The sequence below is a fragment of the Suncus etruscus genome, chromosome 10 (genome assembly GCF_024139225.1).
Source record: "Suncus etruscus isolate mSunEtr1 chromosome 10, mSunEtr1.pri.cur, whole genome shotgun sequence".
NCBI lineage: Eukaryota > Metazoa > Chordata > Mammalia > Eulipotyphla > Soricidae > Suncus > Suncus etruscus.
The window spans coordinates 86,932,092-86,952,377 of record NC_064857.1 but is presented as its reverse complement, the minus strand read 5'-3'; the positions used below and the strand labels follow the sequence as shown (position 1 = coordinate 86,952,377).

Below are 20,286 nucleotides of genomic sequence, written 5' to 3'. Positions count from 1 at the left end.
CCCCAAACTGAAAATAAACAAGAGATGGTTTGCTGTGAATAGTGCTGTCTTTTCTCCTTTATTAATTTTTTTGATGAACCACTAGGCCTTTAAAATGGCACTGAAAGCACTCGACTGACAGTTGGACTTACATCAGTTTCTTTTAGTTAATTGAGTGTCAGACATCGTGCTAAATGCTAAATGGTGTAGAGATGACTATTAATGAGAAATAAAGCTTGCCTTTAAAAATAAATCTTTATAAATCTTTAAAAATAATCTTATAAGGGGTCAGAGAGCTGTTCCAGGGGGAAGGTGCTTGCTTTGCAGACAGCTGACCTAGGCTCAATCCCTGACACCACTTATTGTCCTCCCTGGCACGAACAGGAATGATCCCTGTATATAGAGCCAGGAGTTGAACTCTGAGCACGGACAGGTGAAGCCATATTCATGGGACTATGGAGCAAATATATAAAGATGGAAGGAATCTCATTTAATTTTGATGAAGAAATTGACCAAGCCTGTGTGGAAGGGTCCATCTGGTTATTGAGGATTTTGCTTTTGAACCTGATTATAATCATGGTGTCGAGGCCTCTTAGGTCTGCTTTTATCCCAAGAGAGCCAGGGCAGTGTTTCCAGGATACCAGCCCTTTGATGGTGTTTGGAATGATGTGATGAGTGGTGGAGGCGAGGTGCATGAGGGGCACATTCAAGGCAGCAGGACAGAGAGCTTGGCTGTGCCCTTGTCCAGGGGTCAGTGTGGGTCAGGGCCGGGCCATTGCTGCTTAGGCAGCTGGATGACCATCCCTCATACCTGAGGTCATCTCTGATGTGACTACATAGTTTGATTTTGTTGTTTTATTGTTTGGTCATACCCAGCAGTACTCTGAGTGCTTTTTTGGGCTCCACACAGCTGTGCTTGGGGCCTCCAGACAAGGATCACTCCTTGTGGGAGTCAGGGAACCATATAGGATGCCAGGGTCAAACCTGGGTTGCCTGCTTGCAAGGCAAATGCCTTGCCCCTCTCCTTGACTTCTTTGTTTGAGTCTGGCCACCACCTTTTCCTTTCACCTCCTTCCCTTGGGCAACTACAGACTAGTGCCTCCTGGTCTTTGCTCGCCCCTAAGAGCTAGAGCTTTTCTCTTCTGATTCCTTGTTAGTAATCCAGAGAAGCTTTTCATTCAGGCCTACATGGGGAAATGTGAGCCAGAGCAGTGGCTTCTTACTGAGGGATGCTAGGAACGCTTATGAAATCTTCCTTTCTCATTGTCTTTCCTTTCTACTTCTGTTATGGTCATGTTCTTCCTGGGGAAATCAACATGCCAATTAGAGAATAGCTGGAGAAATGTTTAGTCATTGGGGCAGAAAAGCTGGAAATTGCCCGGGAAACCCTACAGTGAGAGTGTGTGACAGTCTAGTGCATTGGGAAGGTAAAATCTGTGGACTAGGCTGAAGAGAAAGCTTGGTAACTAGTGGCTTGGAGGAGGTGTGACTGCTGATCACATGTTGATCACATGGTCAGATTCCAGTTCAATGTTTTCTTCCTTGTGAACATGAACCACCTGTCTCCAGCACTGTCTTCCAGATGAGAGAGTAAATAAAAACTGCCTTTCTCTAGTCCTTAAGTTCCTTAAATTCCATGTATTTCTCAGCCGATTCAGATTTTTGTTTTATTTTTATTAGTGCCTGGGGTCAAACCCAGGGTCTCAGGTGTGCAAGGCCATGTGTGCCCTTCAGCCATGTGGTCTTGGTTTCTTTTTTTTCCCCCCACTATTGTAACTGTTACTAATTGGATTTTTCTCAAAGGAAGAACTGATGCTTCTTTCCCACTTTTATTCAATCCTTTAGTTATTTTGTAAATTGGGATTTGTGAACAGTTATCTGATTCTGGATTACCATATAATTCTGGATTATTGTGGATATCTGGATATCATAATCTGGATATTGTAATATTGTGGATTATCAGGTAATACTGCAGCTATTTTTTCCGGCTCAAGTTATTTGAATTTTTCTGCCTGTTCTTCATGTTTGTGATGATGAAGACAAACCGGTTGGTACTGAGTGTCTTGGACACAGCTACCTGTGACAGAGTGGAGAATGCCCTAATTAAGACTCTTCTCCATCTCGGAACAATCCCTTTGCTCTTGCTGAAATATCTGTGTGTTGGATAAAGTGAGTCAGCCTGTTTAGGTAGAACATTTAGATTTAATTTGCTAAATGATAAATTAAGAGTTTTTTTTAGGGGCCAGAGAGAGAATACAGGCATTAATTTGCTTTGCCTTGCACATGCCTGATCCTGGTTTGATACCTGCCACCACATACGGTTTCTTAAGCACCACCAGGAGTGATCCCTGAGCACAGAGTCCTGAATACCATCAGATGTGGTTCCCAAACAAAACAAAACAGTTTTAGCTAACTTCTCATACCAAATGCATCAGTTATGTTATTCTATTTTATAAATCTTTTCAGGAAAAGAAAAAATGTGGAAGTCTTCAGCGGGAAGAGTCTGATGTTGTGGCCCCTCCCCAGACCCCTAGAGAGTGGGAGAGCCCAGCTCCAGCATGTGAGTTCCCTGGAGACCCTCTGCAGGACCTGCCTGGCTCCCCACTGCAGCATGATGCCCACGAACACAGCGAGTGTGCCTTGGTGGATGTGCCACTTACCTCCCTAACGCTGAGTGATGAAGAACCCCTGACATGTAGTGGGGCAGCCCCACAGCAAGCGGAGGAGGCCAGAGCCTGTGTTGGGCATGACATCGTCCAGCCGCAGCTCAGTTCTGGACTTGGTGTTGCTACCCAAGCAGAAACATCCAAGGACTGTAGTGCAGTAGAGGAAAGGAACTTGGCACAAAGTGAACTTTCGGGAAGCATGGTGCCTTCAGATACTCCTTTTGCCCAGCAAGAGATGGAAATGGTACCAGGCAGAGAAACCCTGACTGGAGGAGAAGAGAAACTGGCCCCAAGTCTTCCTTCAGAGGTGCAGTGCCATGTGGGCCTGCAAAGTTCTTTTGAAGCCAAAGATATTTTCCGGACCCCTAAGGTAAAAACTTTGTACCCCCAGTTGCCTACAGAAGTGGTGGATGTGCCAGCCTTGGTGGTGGAGAAATCCTTGGTTCATCACAAGCAACTATACCCGGAGCTCCCGTCTCAGCCCGACCTTGTCCCGTTTACCAAAGAGCAGTTGAAAATCTTCGAGCCTGGCTCTTGGCTGGAGAATGTGGAGGCCTGCGTGGAGGAGTTTGATGGCCTCGCTCACCAGGACCACCACGAGCTCTACGAGCTGCTGCTCAACTACTCACGCTGCCGGAAGCAGCTGCTGCTGGCGGAGGCTGAGCTGCTCACTCTGACTGCCGACTGCCAGAATGCCAGGAGCCGGCTGTGGCACTTTAAGGAGGAGCAAGTGTCCGCACAGGTATTTGAACTTGAAGCCCGGAATGCTCTCCGGAGGCTGGCAGCTGGGCTATGCTGTTGCTCTTCTTGTAATGCTGTCTTGGCCTGGAAGCTACATTTGACCCTGTCTGAGCCCTGCCGGGTCTCTTCAGGAATTATGGAGGCCACACTGGTGCCATGGGGAAGTGAGGCGGCTGAGAAGGGAGGGTGGTCACTGGGTAGTATCGTGCCAGGTCCAACAGGGCAGCTGCTTCTGAGTTCTAGATGATGCCTTGGGCTTGTGTTGGTTCAACGTGGCCATGCCTCATGGTTTTCCAAGAGAAGGTAGATGTGGACTTTTTTTTTTTTTTTTTTTTTTTGTGGTCTCCAGATTTATAGATATTGGCAGGGAAGCTCAAACACACTCATTGGCCAGGATCCTGTTTCTTCAGGTCCTGTTTGGCCCATGGTCTGTTTGGTTTGTGCCCAACAGGTCAGGGAGAGGCTGATGAGAAGCTGACTAGGAGAGGCCATTCCAGGGACCCTGGGAGTGAAGAGGGAGGACACAGGAAAACCATTTTAAAGTGGGTTGGGGGAGTGTTCGGGGAAGGAGAGATTGCCCATGATGGCTTAGATGCTGGAGCAGTGGGCAGGAGAAACCTGCATTCACTAGGAGGCCCGTATCTCTCTGTGGGTAGAAAGGAATCTGCAGGGGAAATGGATCACCAGTCACGAGAAGCTTATGAAAAAGTTTGTGGTAGAAAAGCTTATGGCTTTTTTTTTTTTCTTCCCTCAACTCTTCACACTTTCTCTTAGTCTGTGATGCCTTTGGGATTGGCATTGGACCAATTGGTGTTCGCTCACTCACTCACTATGTTAATCTTGTGATGCTGCTTTTCCACTGTGATTTTTAAGCTTTTTATTTGGGAGGGGGGGTCACACTATGCTCAGAAATCGCTCCTGGGGCGGGAGAGATAGCATGGCATTAAGGCATTTGCCTGGCATGCAGAAGGACTGTGGTTTGAATCCTGGCATCCCATTTGGTCTCCCGAGCCTGCCAGGAGTGATTTCTGAGCATAGAGCCAGGAGTAACCTGTGAATGCTGCCGGATGTGACCCAAAAACAAAAACAAACAAACAAAAAGAAATCACTCCTGGCAAGTTTGGAGAACCATATAGGATGCCGGGCATCGAACCCAGGTTCATCCATGTTGGCCACATGCAAGGCAAAAGCCCAACTGCTGTGCTATCGCTCCAGCCCAAGGTTTTATTTTTTATTTATTTATTTTTTTTTAGGGGCCACACCCGGCAGTACTCAGGGGTTACTCCTGGTTCTGTGCTTAGAAATCACTCATGACGGGGCCGGGCGGTGGCGCTAGAGGTAAGGTGCCTGCCTTACCTGCGCTAGCCTAGAGTGACCTCGGTTCGATCCCCCGGCGTCCCATATGGTCCCCCAAGCCAGGAGCGACTTCTGAGCGCATAGCCAGGAGTAAACTCTGAGCGACACTGGGTGTGGCCCAAAAACCAAAAAAAAAAAAAAAAAAAAAAGAAATCACTCATGACAGGCTTGGGGAACCATATGGAATGCTGGGGATCTAACTTGGGTCCATCCCGGGTCAACCATGTACAAGGCAAATGCCCTACTGGCTGAGCTGTTGCTCCGGCACCACTGTGATTTTTAAGCTTTTTGAAGATGCTTCTGAGACTGATGCAACTAATACCTGCTGCCTGATTGATTCAGGTTTGAAGAGTAAGTGGTTTCATCTTTGACCTGTATTTTTCGGCAGGGCATCTGTGCAGATCAAGTGAAGGTTTCAGGCTATCATCGCTACCAAAGAGTGGAGATGAATGACAACGCACTAGAGGAACTGAAGCGGCTGTTTGACGCCAAGTCAGAGCATCTGCACCAGACCCTGGCGCTGCACTCCTACACATCTGTGCTGTCCAGGCTGCAGGTGGAATCCTACCTCTACGCATTGCTCAACAGCCCAGCTGTTTTGAGATCTTTAGCCACTCACCAGGAAAGCCGAGGTGTGTAAGTAATGAAGTCTCATTCTTTTTCCTAGTCAGAATTGAGAGAACTGAGGGTGCAGGCTAGCAAGGTGTACGCAGTGGTGTTCCAAGGTAACATTTGTGCTTGTTGTTTGTTTATTTGTTTGTTGTTTGATTTTTTTTTGTTTTGGGGTCACACCCAGCAGCGTTTAGGGGTTATTCCTGGCTCTAAGGTCAGAAACCTCTCCTGGCAGGCTTGGGGGACCATATGGGATGCCGGGATTCGAACCACCGTCCTTCTGCATGCAAGGTAAACACCCTACCTCCATGCTTATCTCTCCGGCCCTGTTTATTTGTTTATTTTTGGTGGCTGTATGTATTTATTGATATGGTGCTAGACAATTTGGGCGCAATCCTAGCTGCCTTACTTTGCAATCCTAGCTGTCTTACTTTGCAATCCTAGCTGTCTTACTTTGCGTGTGTGTGTGTGTGTGTGTGTGTGTGTGTGTGTGTGAGTGTGTGTGTGTGTGTGTGTGCGTGCGCACGTATGCTTGCTGTTTAACCTGGCCCTCCAGTTCAGAATTGAGATCTGCCTTACAGACTTTATCTTTTGGTTTTTAGGCCACACCCAGTGGTGCTCAGGTGTTACGCCTGGCTTTGTGCTCAGAAATCACTCTTGATGGGGCCGGAGAGATAGCATGGAGGTAGGGCATTTACCTTGCATGCAGAAGGATGGTGGTTCGAATCCCAGCATCCCATATGGTCCCCTGATCCTGCCAGGAGCAATTCCTGAGCGTAGAGCCAGGAGTAACTCCTGAGTGCCGCTGGATGTGGCCCAAAAACCAAAAAAAAAAAAAAAAAAAAAAAAAAAAAAAGAAAAGAAAAGAAAAGAAAAGAAATCACTCTTGACAGGCTTAGAGGACCATATGGGATGCTTGAGATCGAACCCGAGTCAGCCATGTGCCAGGCAAACACCCTACCCGCTGTATTATCAATTGGTTCCTGCTGTCCTCCTTCTCTGTCAGGCCTGGGCCGAGGGAGGGGAAAGAGAGAGAGCACCAAGGTTGGGACCAGGTCATTGAGTCAGCCAGGGAAAGGACCAGAGAAAGGGAAACAGTAGCAGAGGCAGCAAAAGGCAGCAGGAACAGGGAGTCTGACAGTTCCTCCTCCAGCATTTCTTTTTTTTTGTTTGTTTTTGGGCCACACCCGGTGGTGCTCAGGGGATACTCCTAGCTGTCTGCTCAGAAATAGCTCCTGGCAGGCACGGGGGACCATATGGGACACCGGGATTTAAACCAACCACCTTTGGTCCTGGATTGGCTGCTTGCAAGGCAAACACTGCTGTGCTATCTCTCCGGGCCCTCCTCCAGCATTTCTTACGGACATTTTTACAGAGTAGTGTCAGCTGGGTTCTCTGTGGCTTCTGTTGGGAGCCCCAGAGTTACTTTTTATCACTTATGTTCTTATAGTCTTAAATTACGTACTTGATTCCAAATATATTTTTTAATCCTAAAACTGATGATGCTCAGAGTACTATATTTTTTTATGCATATGCTTTTTATTTATTTATTTATTTTTAAATCTTTAAGCATCATGATTACAAGCCTGATTGTAATTGAGTTTCAGTCATAAACAGAATACCCCCCTTCTCACTAGTACAACATTCCCACTACCAATGCCCCCCCTCCCCCAGCCTGTATTTGAGACAGGCATTCTACTTCTCTCATTTTAACATTGTCATGCTAGTTGTTAGTGTAACAACTAACAGCATTCACCACTTTTGTAGTGAGCTTCAAATTGTGAACTGGTCCTTCCGGCCCTACTAGCCTTTAACTCTATTGTCTCTGGGCCTTATTACAATAAACCTTTAATTTTTCTTAAAACCCATAGATGAGTAAGATTATTCTATGTCTATCTCTCTCCCTCTGACTTATTTCACTCAGCATAATAGATTCCATGTATATCTACGTATAGGAACATTTCATGACTTCATCTCCTGATGGCTACATAATATTTCTATTGTGTTTATGTACCACAGTTTCTTTAGCCATTCATCTGTTGAAGGGCATCTTGGCTGTTTCCAGAGTCTGGCAATTGTAAATAGTGCTGCAATGAATATAGGTGTGAGGAAGGGATTTTTGAATTATATTTTTTGTGTTCATACGGTATATCCCTAGGAGTGATATAGCTGGAAAAAATGTTCCATATCACTAATCATCAGGGAGATGCAAATCAAAGCAACAATGAGGTACCATCTCACACCACAGAGACTGGCACACATCACAAAGAACAAGAACAGTCAGTGCTGGCAGGATATGGAGAGAAAGGAAGTCTTATTCACTGCTGGTGGGAATGCCGACTAGTCCAGCCTTTATGGAAAACAATATGGAGATTCTTGAAAAAAAAAAAACTGGAAATTGAGCTCTCATATAATCCTTTGCCCCCTGGACTGCTACTGTAACTGATCCCCTCTGTGTGCAGATTGTTGTATATTGGGTATTGATTCTGTTGTCATTGACTTTGGGTTTGGTGTTTAAAGCCTGATCATTTTTTATTTCTACTCAGTGATCATATGACTGGTCCTGGTACCATCATTTTCTCCCCCCTCAATATGAGGCAGAACAAGATGATTCAAGTTATGTGGTTCTGTTGGGAAATAAAAGAAAAAAAAAAAAGGAAAAATAAAAACTGGGAGGAGTTCATCTAGAGGTTATACATATCAATTTAGAAGAAGAAAGGGAAAAAAGAAGAAAAAAATAACAAAGAAAAATAAACAAAAACAAACAAAAACCCAATAACCATGAGAACAAAAAAAAAAAAAAAAAAGGAGGACTGGTGTGGCAAGGTTTTATGCTTTTTTTTTTCTATCAGCACAGTAAGTATTGAGGAAATTAGAAAGAGAATTCCCTTGACCTAAGAGGGTTTCTCCATCCTTGAAGCATACTGTCATGGGAACAATTACTGGCTCTGTACACACTCATTTTCACACCCCAAGTTCTTTTTATGGTGCCTGGAAACTTTCCGCTCAGTTGTGGATGATAAAATCAAGCCTCTGTAGCTAGAGATCATGGCATTTGCACAGGTCATAGGATAGAGTCTAGGATAGAGTCTTTAGTTTTAGAAGTTCTGTTCCATCACTGTTGTTGTAATCAGTCTTCTGTAATTAGTGGTCTTGGTTTTTGCATAGATTCTAGGACGAAGCCTAGGATAGAGTTTTTCATTATGGTTCCAGAAGTTCTGCTCAGTCGCAGTTGTCAAAGTCAGACCTCTGGAATTAGAGATCTTGGTTATTGTACAAATTCTAGGCTGAAGCCTAGGCTAGGATTTTTCTTATCGGTTCCAGGATAAATTCTGCCTCGTCATGATTGTCAAAGTCAGTTTTCTGTAGTTAGCAATCTTGGTTTTTGCACAGATCAGAGGGCAACATGTCTTCTGATTTCATCTTACCGTTAGGTGATGAGATAGGACAACCTGCTCTTAGATCATGTTGCTATTTCCTCTTTGTCAGGATGTCATATTAAAACTGGCGCAAGTTGGTGCCAGAGTGGTATTAGGAATTTCCCAGGGGGAGTTTGGTTCTGGGTGCTGTTGTAGGGAACTGTGTTGATTCTAAACCTGGGATCTGGGGTTTGAGATTGAACGATCGCTGTCCGATCACATGGAGTCTAAGTTGGGTCCACATGACACATGTTCAGGGTGGAAGGCGCCTTGTATTATACAATGTATGGGTTCTATCCTTAGAAGATAAGAGCTTGTTTCATACAATATCCCCCTTTTTAGTATGCTTTTGCAAAAGGGAATGGCACCATATTATGTTGCTGGTGCACTTGGGGGTAAGAATGACAGGCTGGGGCTGGGCGGTGGCGCTGGAGGTAAGGTGCCTGCCTTGCCTGCGCTAGCCTAGGACGGACCGCGGTTCGATCCCCCGGCGTCCCATATGGTCCCCCAAGAAGCCAGGAGCAACTTCTGAGCGCATAGCCAGGAGTAACCCCTGAGCGTCACAGGGTGTGGCCCAAAAACCAAAAAAAAAAAAAAAAAAGAATGACAGGCTACACAATTTCTGTGCCCTGGTTTTGACATGAGCTTTTATCCCAGGCAAGACTTTTTTTTCTAAGTTTTTGTAACAAGCAGAACCAAAACAGGTGAAGTTAAAGAAAAAATATATATAAAATACAAGAAATGAATAAAAGTAAATTTTAAAAAAGTAATTAAAGAAAAAAAGTTATGGAAGTGGCTACCTTACATTTGGGAGTAAAAGGACTCAGGTATTATTATAGAGGTATTAAACATAAAGGAAATAGAGGCTTTCCCATTAAGTCTTTTGAGATAATCTTGTGGGTGGTCTTGTTGAATTTGAGAAATGATTTGCAGCAGTAAGTGATCAGGTAGTGTCCTTGAGCTGGGGGTCCTTCTGGAGCTGAATCCGGCCACATGCAACAGTCCACATTTGGGGGTGGTGAGAAGAAGGGCCACTTAGCATGAGTCAGCAGGAGTGTTGGTTATAGTTTCTTGCCGGGGCATGAAATGTGGGACTGAGAGGGTGTCCTTTCACTTTGGGGGCTGGGTAGTGACTAATTGGGGCAGGAGGTCGGTCTCAGTACCTTAATGAGTTAAGAACTGAGGATAAAGAGGGTTAAATAAGGAGGGATATTGAGTCAGTATCGGTGATGAAAGGATAGAAGGACTTCTGAAGGGGGGGGAAGAGGGATAATATGTATGATACATATATATATGTAGGCATGGATTGTTTATAGTTTAGGTTTGGCAAATAGAGAGGAGGTCCACTATATACAAACTCATGCCCACATATAGACAGACATTAGAGAACTATTCTTAAATTGTTGGAGGTCTGACCCTCATAGGAGGGTCTGAGCTCTTAAGAAATAATTGAATTAAGAAAAGATAAATAATTAGCTAAGATATAGATTAGCAGAAAGAAAGGGAAAACAAAAGATAAGAGAGAAGAGAAAATGGCTAGAGAGATAGCACAGGGGTGGGGTGTTTGTCTTGCCTGGGACTGACCCTGGAGGGACCTAGTTTGATTCTGGGCATCCCATGTGGTCCCTCAACCTGCCAGGGGCGATTTCTGAGTACAGAGCCAGGAGTGACCCCTGAGCACTGCTGGGTGTGGCCCCCAAACCAATCAATTGGTAAATAAAGTTAAAAAAAACGAGAGAAGAGAAAAGAAAAATAAATAAGTACGGTAAAAATAAGTTAAAAAAATTGGACTGGTGTGTTAGAGTTGGAAGGTTTTCCAATTTCTAGGCATTTCATCAATGACAAAAAATTTTTTTTTGAGGCCTGAATGATAGTACAATGGGCAGGGCATTTTCCTAGCACATGGCCCACCTGGGTTCCATCCCAAGCCACCCTATATGATCCCCTGACCACTATCAGGAATAATTTGAGTGTAGAGCCAGGAGTAACTGAGCATCACTGGACGTAGCCCATAAAGAAAAACAAGTTTATTTTTGAATTTTCACTTGCTTTGAAATATTTCACATAATCAAACACTTTTTTTTTTTTTTTTTTTGGTTTTTGGGCCACACCCGGTGACGCTCAGGGGTTACTCCTGGCTATGCGCTCAGAAGTCGCTCCTGGCTTGGGGGACCATATGGGACGCCGGGGGATCGAACCGCGGTCCGTCTCCTAGGCTAGCGCAGGTAAGGCAGGCACCTTACCTCGAGCGCCACCGCCCGGCCCCAATCAAACACTTTTTTTTCACTTTATATTTAGTTAAAATTTAGCCTTCTTTTTTTGAGCAATGGAGGGACATGCCTGGCAGTGCTCAGGGATTATTACTGGTGGAATTGGGGAATTATATGTGGTGCCAGGCATTAAACCTGGGTTGACTGTGTGTACAGAAAGTACTCTAACCCCTGGATTGTCTCTTTTGCTCAAAATATAGATTTTTTTGTTTTTTGTTTTTGGGCCACACCCGGAGTTGCTCAGGGGTTACTCCTGGCTGTCTGCTCAGAAATAGCTCCTGGCAGGAACGGGGGACCATATGGGACACGGGGATTTGAACCAACCACCTTTGGTCTTGGATCTGATGATTGCAAGGCAAACGCCGCTGTGCTATCTCTCCGGGCCCAAGATGTTTTGATGCATATTTTTCTCGGAATTTTAACGGAACTAATTATCAAGAAGAGATTTTTGTTTGTTTTTTAATGGAGACATTAAAATTTCTCCCCTAAATGCTATTTCTCTGTGACTTATTTAGTTCTCTCTTTTTTTTGTAGCTTCAAGACAGATAGAAAGCATTCCCTCTGATCTGCACCAGCTAAAGGAGTGCATCAGTGTCTTATTCATGTTCACCAGGAGAGTTCATGAAGACACGCTGTTCCATGAGGATATTCTTCTCTGGCTGGAGAAACTGGTAAGGAAGCAGGTTTAGTGGTTTTCCTCTCATTTCCCTGAACTTGGAGCCTTATTGCTCCACTCATCATCATTTTTCCTCAGCAGCTTCTTGATCTGATTTATTTAATATATTCATTTGTGACATGTCCTTCATCACACACATGGAAGTCAGTTACGCTTACCTAGTGCACAGGTAAGTTTTTTATTTTTTATTTTTTTGTTTTTGGGCCACACCCGATGATGTTAGGTGTATAACAGTGTGTGTATGTGTGTGGCAGTGGGGAGTTAGTGTCATTTTATGATTGTTTCTTTTTATTTTGGGGGCGGTATCAGGTCTCAGACTGCAAGTCAGGCATTGTTGCACTGAGTATACATCCCTGGCCCTGGCTACTTTCCTGTTCTTTTATTATAAATTAATATCTTTATTTAAGCACCATGATTACAAACATTTGTAGTTGGGTTTCAGTTATAAAAATGAACACCTCCCTTCACCAATGCAACATTCCCACCACCAGTGCCCTCCATCTCTCTTTCCCCCACCCCCTGCCTGTATTTGAGACAGGCATTCTTCTTTTCTCACTACCATTGTCATGATAGTTGTTGGTGTATTTATTTCTCTAACTGAACTCACTACTCTTTGTGGTAAGTTTCATATCGTGTGCCAGTCCATCCAGCTCTTATCTCTATTGTCTCTGGCTATTATTACCTGGCTACTTTTCTCTTTTTCTTGCTTGTTTTTTTGGGCCACACCCGGTGACGCTCAGGGGTTACTCCTGGCTATGTGCTCAGAAATAGCTCCTGGCTTGGGGGACCATATAGGATGCTGGGAGATGAACTGCCATCTGTCTTAGGTCAGTCATGTTCAAGGCAAATGCCCTACTGCTGCGCCACAGCTCCGGCCCAACCTGGCTACTTTTCTTAAGGGGCTGCCATGACGGGTGCTGTGCTTGGATTCATTAGAGCCCTCGAATAAGACTGAGGCACTGGATCTGAGACACTGCTAGAGACTGAGAATAGACCAGACAGTTAGTAATACAGGGGCCTAAATATGTCTAGGCAAGTTAATGATTTTGATGTGGCTCCATGTAACCTTCAGTAGACTCAGGCCTTCTTTGATTCTCTCTTTGTTTACAGTAACGTGCACATCTGGTTCTCTCTGCAAAGGTGCCTTATATTTAAACCTCAGCTAAATATTACCTTGTATTTAAACCTTCCTTCCATATTCTCTTCTTTTTAAATGATGGTCCTTCAGGTGTCAGTGTTGCAGAGGGTTGGCTGTCCTGGAGACCACCTCTTCCTTCTGAACCATATTCTTCGATGTCCGGCTGGTGTCAGCAAATGGGCAGTTCCTTTCATCCAGGTATGTTGAGGGACCCTCTGATTTTGAAGGGGGTAGGAGGGAGATTTTTTTTTTTTTGTTTTTCGGGCCACACCCGTTTGATGCTCAGGGGTTATTCCTGGCTAAGCGCTCAGAAATTGCCCCTGGCTTGGGGGGACCATATGGGACGCCGGGGGATCGAACCGTGGTCCTTTCCTTGGCTAGCGCTTGCAAGGCAGACACCTTGCCTCTAGCGCCACCTCGCCGGCCCCCGGAGGGAGATTTTAGTAAACATTTTTTCTTGAAGAAATCACTTTTTATGGGAAGGGGGAGGCGGTTAAAAATGTTGATTTTCAAAATCTGTCTAGTAAACTTATTTTTTTTTTTCCTGAACTTTTTGGGTCACTTACACTCGATACAAATTTAGATACAGTTGTTAAAAACAGTTGTTATCTGGCTTAGTAGGTTCAGTGGAACTTAATCTCTCATTTTTCTGCTGGGAATTTTCCCTGAGACTCAACACTGCCTCCTCAACTGCCCTGCCTCACACAGGTGGTCTATAGGCCATCAGTCTTGATGTTCTTGAAATACTAACAGGGGTTCAGACCTCTGTGATTCTGTCACCAGCTTAGGTTATGTATGTGGTTTAGAGACTCCTTTCTTAAACTTGAGGCCACAATCCCATATGGGATTGTATCACAGAATATGGGGACCTTGAAAGACTTGGCAACAATAAAAGGTGAACATGAAATGTCCAAAAATTAATTTAAAATCAAATGCATAATGAATCTGAGGTGTTTCGGGGGTAGGGGGATGGCTATCCTGCACTGCATTTCTCAGGTCAAAAGGGATCATGAGTGGAGACAGTTAAGGAGTCCTGGCATAGAGCTTGTCCCTTCCTCTGCTGGCCTTTAAATTGCAGTCATTGTTCAGAGCTGCCACTCAGATGGGAGGAGCCAGTGTTGTGCCCTGGGTAGCTTCTCCACATTACTCTTAGGCTTCCTTGCAGGGGGGTAGTTTTTTTTTTTTTTTTTTTTAGGGGGGTAGTTTTGACTTTGTTTTCAGTAGGCAAAAATTTTATTTTTGGATTAAAAGAGCAATATTCCCCCTTGCTCTCTGTTGTTGCAGTTAACTAACTGCTCAGCTCCCTTTAATTCTGAGCACAGCGGAATCAGTATTCGATGAGCACCCAGGAGTGTGAGCCACTTTTGTGGATCTGGCACCACTTTCCTCTGTGCTTTCAGAATAGTGCCCCCTGCCAGAATGGTGGGGAACTGAGACAGTGGCTTCTGGGTTGTTGGTTTGCTACAGCAAACTTTTCCTTTTCTGATTTCAGATCAAAGTGTTGAATAACCCATCTGGGGTGTTTCATTTTATGCAGTCCCTTGCCCTGCTAATGTCTCCTGTCAAGTAAGTGTGAAAGAGCTTTGCGACGTGGACATGAAAATGTTTCTTTCTAGCAGATAAATGATTGGATTCCCAAACTTCCCAGAGAATTTCTGCAGGGAGTATCAGCATTCCACAATTTTGTTTTGTTTGGTTTTGTTTTGGGCCACACCTGGCCATGCTCAGGACTTACCCCTGGCTCTGCACTCAGGGATCACTCATGGAAGGACTCAGGGTCCATTGTGTTTCTGGGGAATTGAACATGGGTTTGCCATGCATAAGGCATTGCCCTCCTTATCCCACTGTACTATTTATCCATCCCCATTTTTGAGGCCCTTCTATGAGGCCAGGCGGAAGTGCTAGTCATGCTTTTCTGCAGTGGCTCATTATTGTCCCTGCACTGTGACTTGGTACCAGAACTCAGGAGTTGTTTGGTCTCCTTCAGTCTGTTAGCTGGCTCTTGTTTTTCATTTACAGACTTAGGCATTGAAGACTCATGATCTGACTCTTGGGCAGGCTGGGTAGTGCCCTGAGGGCCCCTATTTGCTTTCCAGTGCCCATGTGACTGGTTTCTTTTGTCCTTTAGAAATCGAGTGGAATTCCTGTGTCACATGCAGCCCAGTGACTGGAAGGTGTCATCTTCGGGGCCTGCCTCAGGGACATGGACACTTGTTGATGAGGGAGGAGAAGAGGTAATGGGTGCTGTCTCTGGCTTTCGTGTGTGTGTGTGTGTGTGTGTGTGTGTGTGTGTGTGTGTGTGTGTGTGTGTGATTCCTAGTGGTCTTCTATGATCTTGGGGGTCAGACCTGAGACTCCCGAATGCCCACCCTCTGAGCTTTCTCCCTGGCCCACTTCTTTTTTTTTTTTTTATTGAATATATTTTTTAATTTAAGTAACATGATCATATTTGGGTTACAGTCATAACCAGAACACCCCCCTTCACCAGTGCATCATTACCCCCTTCCCCTTTCCCATCCCCTACCTGTATTCGAGACAGGCTTTCTACTACAGTAATTTGTTTTTAAGTTCAGTAAGTTGTATTTTTTTTCCTTAAAGGATAAGAGTAAAAAATATAGTAAAGGTGTGATAGTGGCAATCGCCATTGTTTGCATAGGTCCAGGAAAATGGATAAAATGGAAAAAAAGTCCTTGACTTGATTACAAAAAGGCCTCACCCCAGAAGTTTATTGGCATAAGACAGACTCTGGGTTCCAGGCATACCAGTCTATCCAACTCCAGTCAATCTCAAGGTCCTGGTGAAACTTTTGCACACTTTAGCTATAGTTGGTATCAGACTTTTATATTTAAAGACTCTGGATTCTGTGCATTTCTTTTGTTGATGTCAGGCTGATGTAGAGCATCCTCTAGTTTCAGCATATCATTAAGTGTAGAGTGATCTGCCCTGCATGCAGACTGTTGCTATGTCGCCTGGGTGTTGGGAGTACTCTTTGGAGTAAGTCAATGCCAAAGCAGTGGTAGGTCTTCTCTGGTAGAGGCTTGGAACCTGGGAGTGTTAAAGACACTTGAGGTTGTATCCATAGTTCAGGTGTGTGTGGGCGATGCCCATTCTTCTGAGGCCTGAGCCAAATCATTATGCCAATGTTCAGGGTAAAAGGCCTAATTACATTACCAAATTTGTGTTTCCATCTCTATTAGATAAAAACTTGTTTGCATATGTATTATTTTCCCATTTTAATGTGCCTATGCAAAAGAGAAGCAATGCCACAAGATATTGTTGGTGCATCTGGGGGCCAATGAATAAAGTCCAACTTTTCCTGTATCTTGGTATAAACGTGAAATCTATACAGAGTTACTCTTCTACCAGTATTGCTTATAAAACAGATCTCACAGGGGGGAAAATCAAACAATCAAATAACTAATCTAGTGGGCAAAATTGTCACTATATGAGGATATTTGAAAAGAGTTATAGATGTAAGGGAATACATCTGAGATATACAAAAGAGATGCATGTGACCCTATTATGTTTTAAAAAGAAAAAAAAAGAAAGAAAACAAAGGTATTTGAAGACAACAGGTGATAGTTGAGTTTGAGACATGTTTTGCGGCATTACAAAACCCTATATTGTCCTTGAAGTAGGGGTTATGCTGAAGCTGATTCCAGTATCATGTAACAGTCCATAGTTTGATGGGAGCATGAGGGGCCACCAAGCATGGATCAACAGGCGTGTTGGTTGTAGTTGATTGTATAGGCATGAGCTGAGGACCGAGAGGGTATCATTCACTGAGAAGCTGGATGGTGGTGTTGGAGCAGAAGGTCAGTCTTGGTGTCTACCCAATCAGGAACTGAGGATAGGGAGGGTTGAATAAGGGGAAGATAATGGTTCAGGGTTTGGGTATGAGGAGGTAGAAGAGACAAAGGGGTGAGGGGAGAGGCAATACATAAAAGACTAGACAATAAAGGTCAATTTGAGTGTTTTATCAGAATCTTGGGCATCCTGATTCTATTCCTAGGAACAGTCTAGTATCAGGAACATTTTTGGATAATGCTTAAAAAGTACATTTGATGTGCCCGCGTGGTTTTGAAAAATAGTATTACTAGCAAAAAACAACAGGGGGTCAAATATACATAAGGGAGGGGTTTCCATCCTCCACCTGCCCCCCAGGGCCCGACTTGCCAGGGCCAGCCATGAAGACCCGCCTGGCATGGGGGGGGGGGGGTCCCAGTCTCCTGGACCAAGTGTTCAGCCCAGTAGATCTGTGGCCCACTGTCCGACCAGCGACCCTAACATACCAGAAAAACAGAGGGACGGCTTTCCCGGCATGTGCGCTCTGCTGGGTCCAACACCGAGCTCCCTCTCTAGTTTGAAGATTGAATGGGAGGGGTTTCCCCTGGCTCACTTCTTATCTCACCTCACTGAGTTTCCCAAAAGCCCCATTACACAAGAGTTATTGTGATCTTCCTTTCAGAGGTAACTCCTGAAGTGCAGATGAGTGAAGTAATTTGTCTTCTGCCCTGCAGTGATTAAGTAGTAAAGCTGCTAGAGAAGTGGGTTCCAAAGAGGGGATAGCATTCCCTAGGGTGATGGGATCATCCAGAGGGTCAGTGGTAGCAGGTAATTGAGGGGATACTTCCTGTTTGCACCATAGAACAAGGAAGGTCCAGAGGGGGTGCTTGGTGGTTTTGGGTCTGAAATGGGCAATAGCCCACACATTTGGGAACTTGGTTCTTGCCCCTCGACTTGGAACTCCTGCTGTGTGAACTTGGCGCCTGTAAATACTAGCACTTTCCCTCTTATTTCTTTTCTGGTTTTTGTTTTTGATGGGGGGTGGGGGAGGTATAATGAGGCTGTTCCTAGAGTGGAGCTTGAGGGAACCATATGGTTCTGGGATATAGTCTGGGGCTTCTGCACACAAAGCATCTTCCCCCCAGCTTTGAGTTCTTTTCTGGCCCTGAGGGTTTTCTTTTATGCAGTGACACATTTCTGGGTTTGTGATCTCACCTGTAGTTATGGGTTGGACTGATAAAGATCTGGAACTTACTAAGGCTCTCCCTTAATTCTTAGAAGCTTCTTTTTTGTTTCGTTTTGTTTTGCCCCCCCCCCACCCCCCAATGGGTATTCTTGGCTGTGCACTCAGAAGTTGCTCCTGGTGGGGGACCATATGGGATGCCAGGTATTAAACCCAGATCTGTCCTGGGTTGTCCGAATGCAAGGCAAAAGCCCTACCCCTGTGCTATCACTCTGGTCCCTCAGAAGCTTCTTATACAGATCTTTTTTGAAATGATGAATGTGGTTCTTTTTGATGAGAAGCTAGTAATCAGAATCCAATTTATCAAGATATATTGTTGATACTGATTTATCCCCCCTCTTTACCCTTTCTTCTTCCCCTTCCCCCTTACTTTACCCCCAACTCTTTGATAGGCCTAATCCTGATTTGGTGTTCCAATTCAAGGACAGCGCTGGGCACTGGCCAAATGCTCATAACTCCTCCTGGGACTCAGAGGGACAGGGCAGATGCTGGGCAGATGCTGAGGAACCCTGCCATGGTGCCTGGCTCCTGGCTTGTTCTCTCTGCGTTGAGTGAAGCCATGAGGGTTGGGAGGGGAGAGAACTTTGCCAGTCTGTAGTTTCGGAAGAGGCAGGCGCTGTGGACAGATCATTCTGGAGGGACCATCTGCAGCTGTGTCTAATAGAACTACCTTTTCAATATTGATGCACAGGGCACATCCAGGCAGTGACATGCATCTCTGGCCACTCTTTAGCCAGAGTTGAGAGCCCCTGGTCTACAATTTTTTGAGGCTGTTTTGAACATAAAACTAATGAAAGTGAGTGGCTTTTGGAAATGAAAGGAACCATGCCAATGCCAGGGTGGTTCCATGCATCCTTCAGTGTTTTTGCATCTCTTGCCCTGGGGACTTGACATGTTTGAAGGTATACGTTAGCTTGGATTCTAAGGTAACCTTAGTGCGCTATGTCAGATCCAACTCTCCAAAGGTTTTCCTGCCTGATCCCATATATCCCGTGCTCACATTTTCATCCTGTTTTCTGCAGCTCCCATTGATATCACAGCTGTGGCCAATCACAGCAAACGCTCCTTGCTTCTTGACAGGTCCATTGAGGACTAGACTAGTCCCTACTTGGGAGTGAGATACTGGGAACAGAAAGTCTTTGGGCTCAAGGACTTGGTTTGTTCAACATATGTAGTTGGTTTTCTTAGATCATTGAGCTCTATGTAAGACACCCCCTTCACCCCCACCTCCACCCCCAAAGTCTAAAGGAATGTTGTTGAATTGTCTTTGGGATGGAAATGTAATGAGAGCATTTCAGCCACCGAGGAATGGTCCCACCTAGATCTTTACACTGGGAAACAGGGAGGAGGCCATCAGTAGAGTGGGGATTGTAAATCTTGGTCCCATGGGGAAGTATGATGGTCCTACATAGGCATCCTCAAGACCAGTGGTGTGGTGGCTTGGGAACTGTTTCCTCACTGTAAACCACTCTTGGTCTGATCTTATCAGCTGCTTTGATTATTTTTGTCTTTTCCCTTAGGACGAAGACCCTGAAGCCAGTTGGATTCTCCTGAATGAGGATGACCTGGTTACTCTCTTCTCACAGTTTCCATTTCAGGAACTCTTCCAGCATCTTCTTGGGTTTAAAGCCAAAGGTAAGTCATTTGTGTGGTGGAAGGTGCTAATGGCCTCCTTCCAGAAAGTCACAGCTGTGGCTTCCCTGTACCTGGTGACATGACAGAAACAGCTGCCTCACCTCAGTGCTTTGTGCCTTCCTCTGTGACTGCCCTTTCCTCTTTAGTGCATGAAGGCAGAAAGACTGTGTAAATAAATTGTAATTTTGTGCTGGCTCTCCGCACATGTTGTCATAGGAACCAGAGTAACAGAGTTGATTAGTGATTTTTCTTTGTCTTAAGTTCATTTCTTCACTGAAGTCTTTTTCCTTCTCTGCATTCTTCAAGGCTTTTCCATAGTAATTGCATGGTGTTTTTTTTTTTTTTTGTTCATTTTTGTTTTCTTCTTCTTGTTTGCACTTCTAGGTGATTATTTACCCGAGACAACAAGACCTCAAGAGATGATGAAAATGTTTGCCTTCGCCAACTCATTGGTGGAACTTCTGGCTGTGGGCTTGGAAACCTTTAATCGAGCTCGCTATCGGCAGTTTGTGAAGCGCATTGGTTATATGATCAGGTAATGCTGCCCACGGATGCCTCTTCATCTGTGCTGTGGTCAGATGTTGATTCCACATAGTTGGGGTGATGGGCATTTCAATATTGACTTCAAGTCTTAATTTTTCACACAAGAAGGAATTTTTTCCCTTGCTCTCTACCAGATTGGAATTTTGTGAGCCCTTCCATCCAGGGTATTTAGTTAATCATCTAAATTATAAGTGGGTTACTAGGTAATAAGATCCTCAAAAC

At 44.7% G+C, this 20,286-nt stretch overlaps 1 protein-coding gene across 1 annotated transcript in view; it reads left to right on the top strand.

The window, feature by feature from the left end:
- EPG5 (ectopic P-granules 5 autophagy tethering factor) overlaps positions 1-20,286 on the top strand; it is a 99,354-nt gene that overhangs the window by 9,095 nt on the left and 69,973 nt on the right. The window contains exons 2-9 of the mRNA XM_049782439.1: positions 2,446-3,387; positions 5,131-5,374; positions 11,578-11,714; positions 12,948-13,055; positions 14,350-14,423; positions 14,986-15,091; positions 19,407-19,521; positions 19,906-20,056. Of these exons, the coding sequence (XP_049638396.1) occupies positions 2,446-3,387; positions 5,131-5,374; positions 11,578-11,714; positions 12,948-13,055; positions 14,350-14,423; positions 14,986-15,091; positions 19,407-19,521; positions 19,906-20,056 (1,877 nt within the window). The remainder of the gene's footprint in view (positions 1-2,445; positions 3,388-5,130; positions 5,375-11,577; positions 11,715-12,947; positions 13,056-14,349; positions 14,424-14,985; positions 15,092-19,406; positions 19,522-19,905; positions 20,057-20,286) is intronic.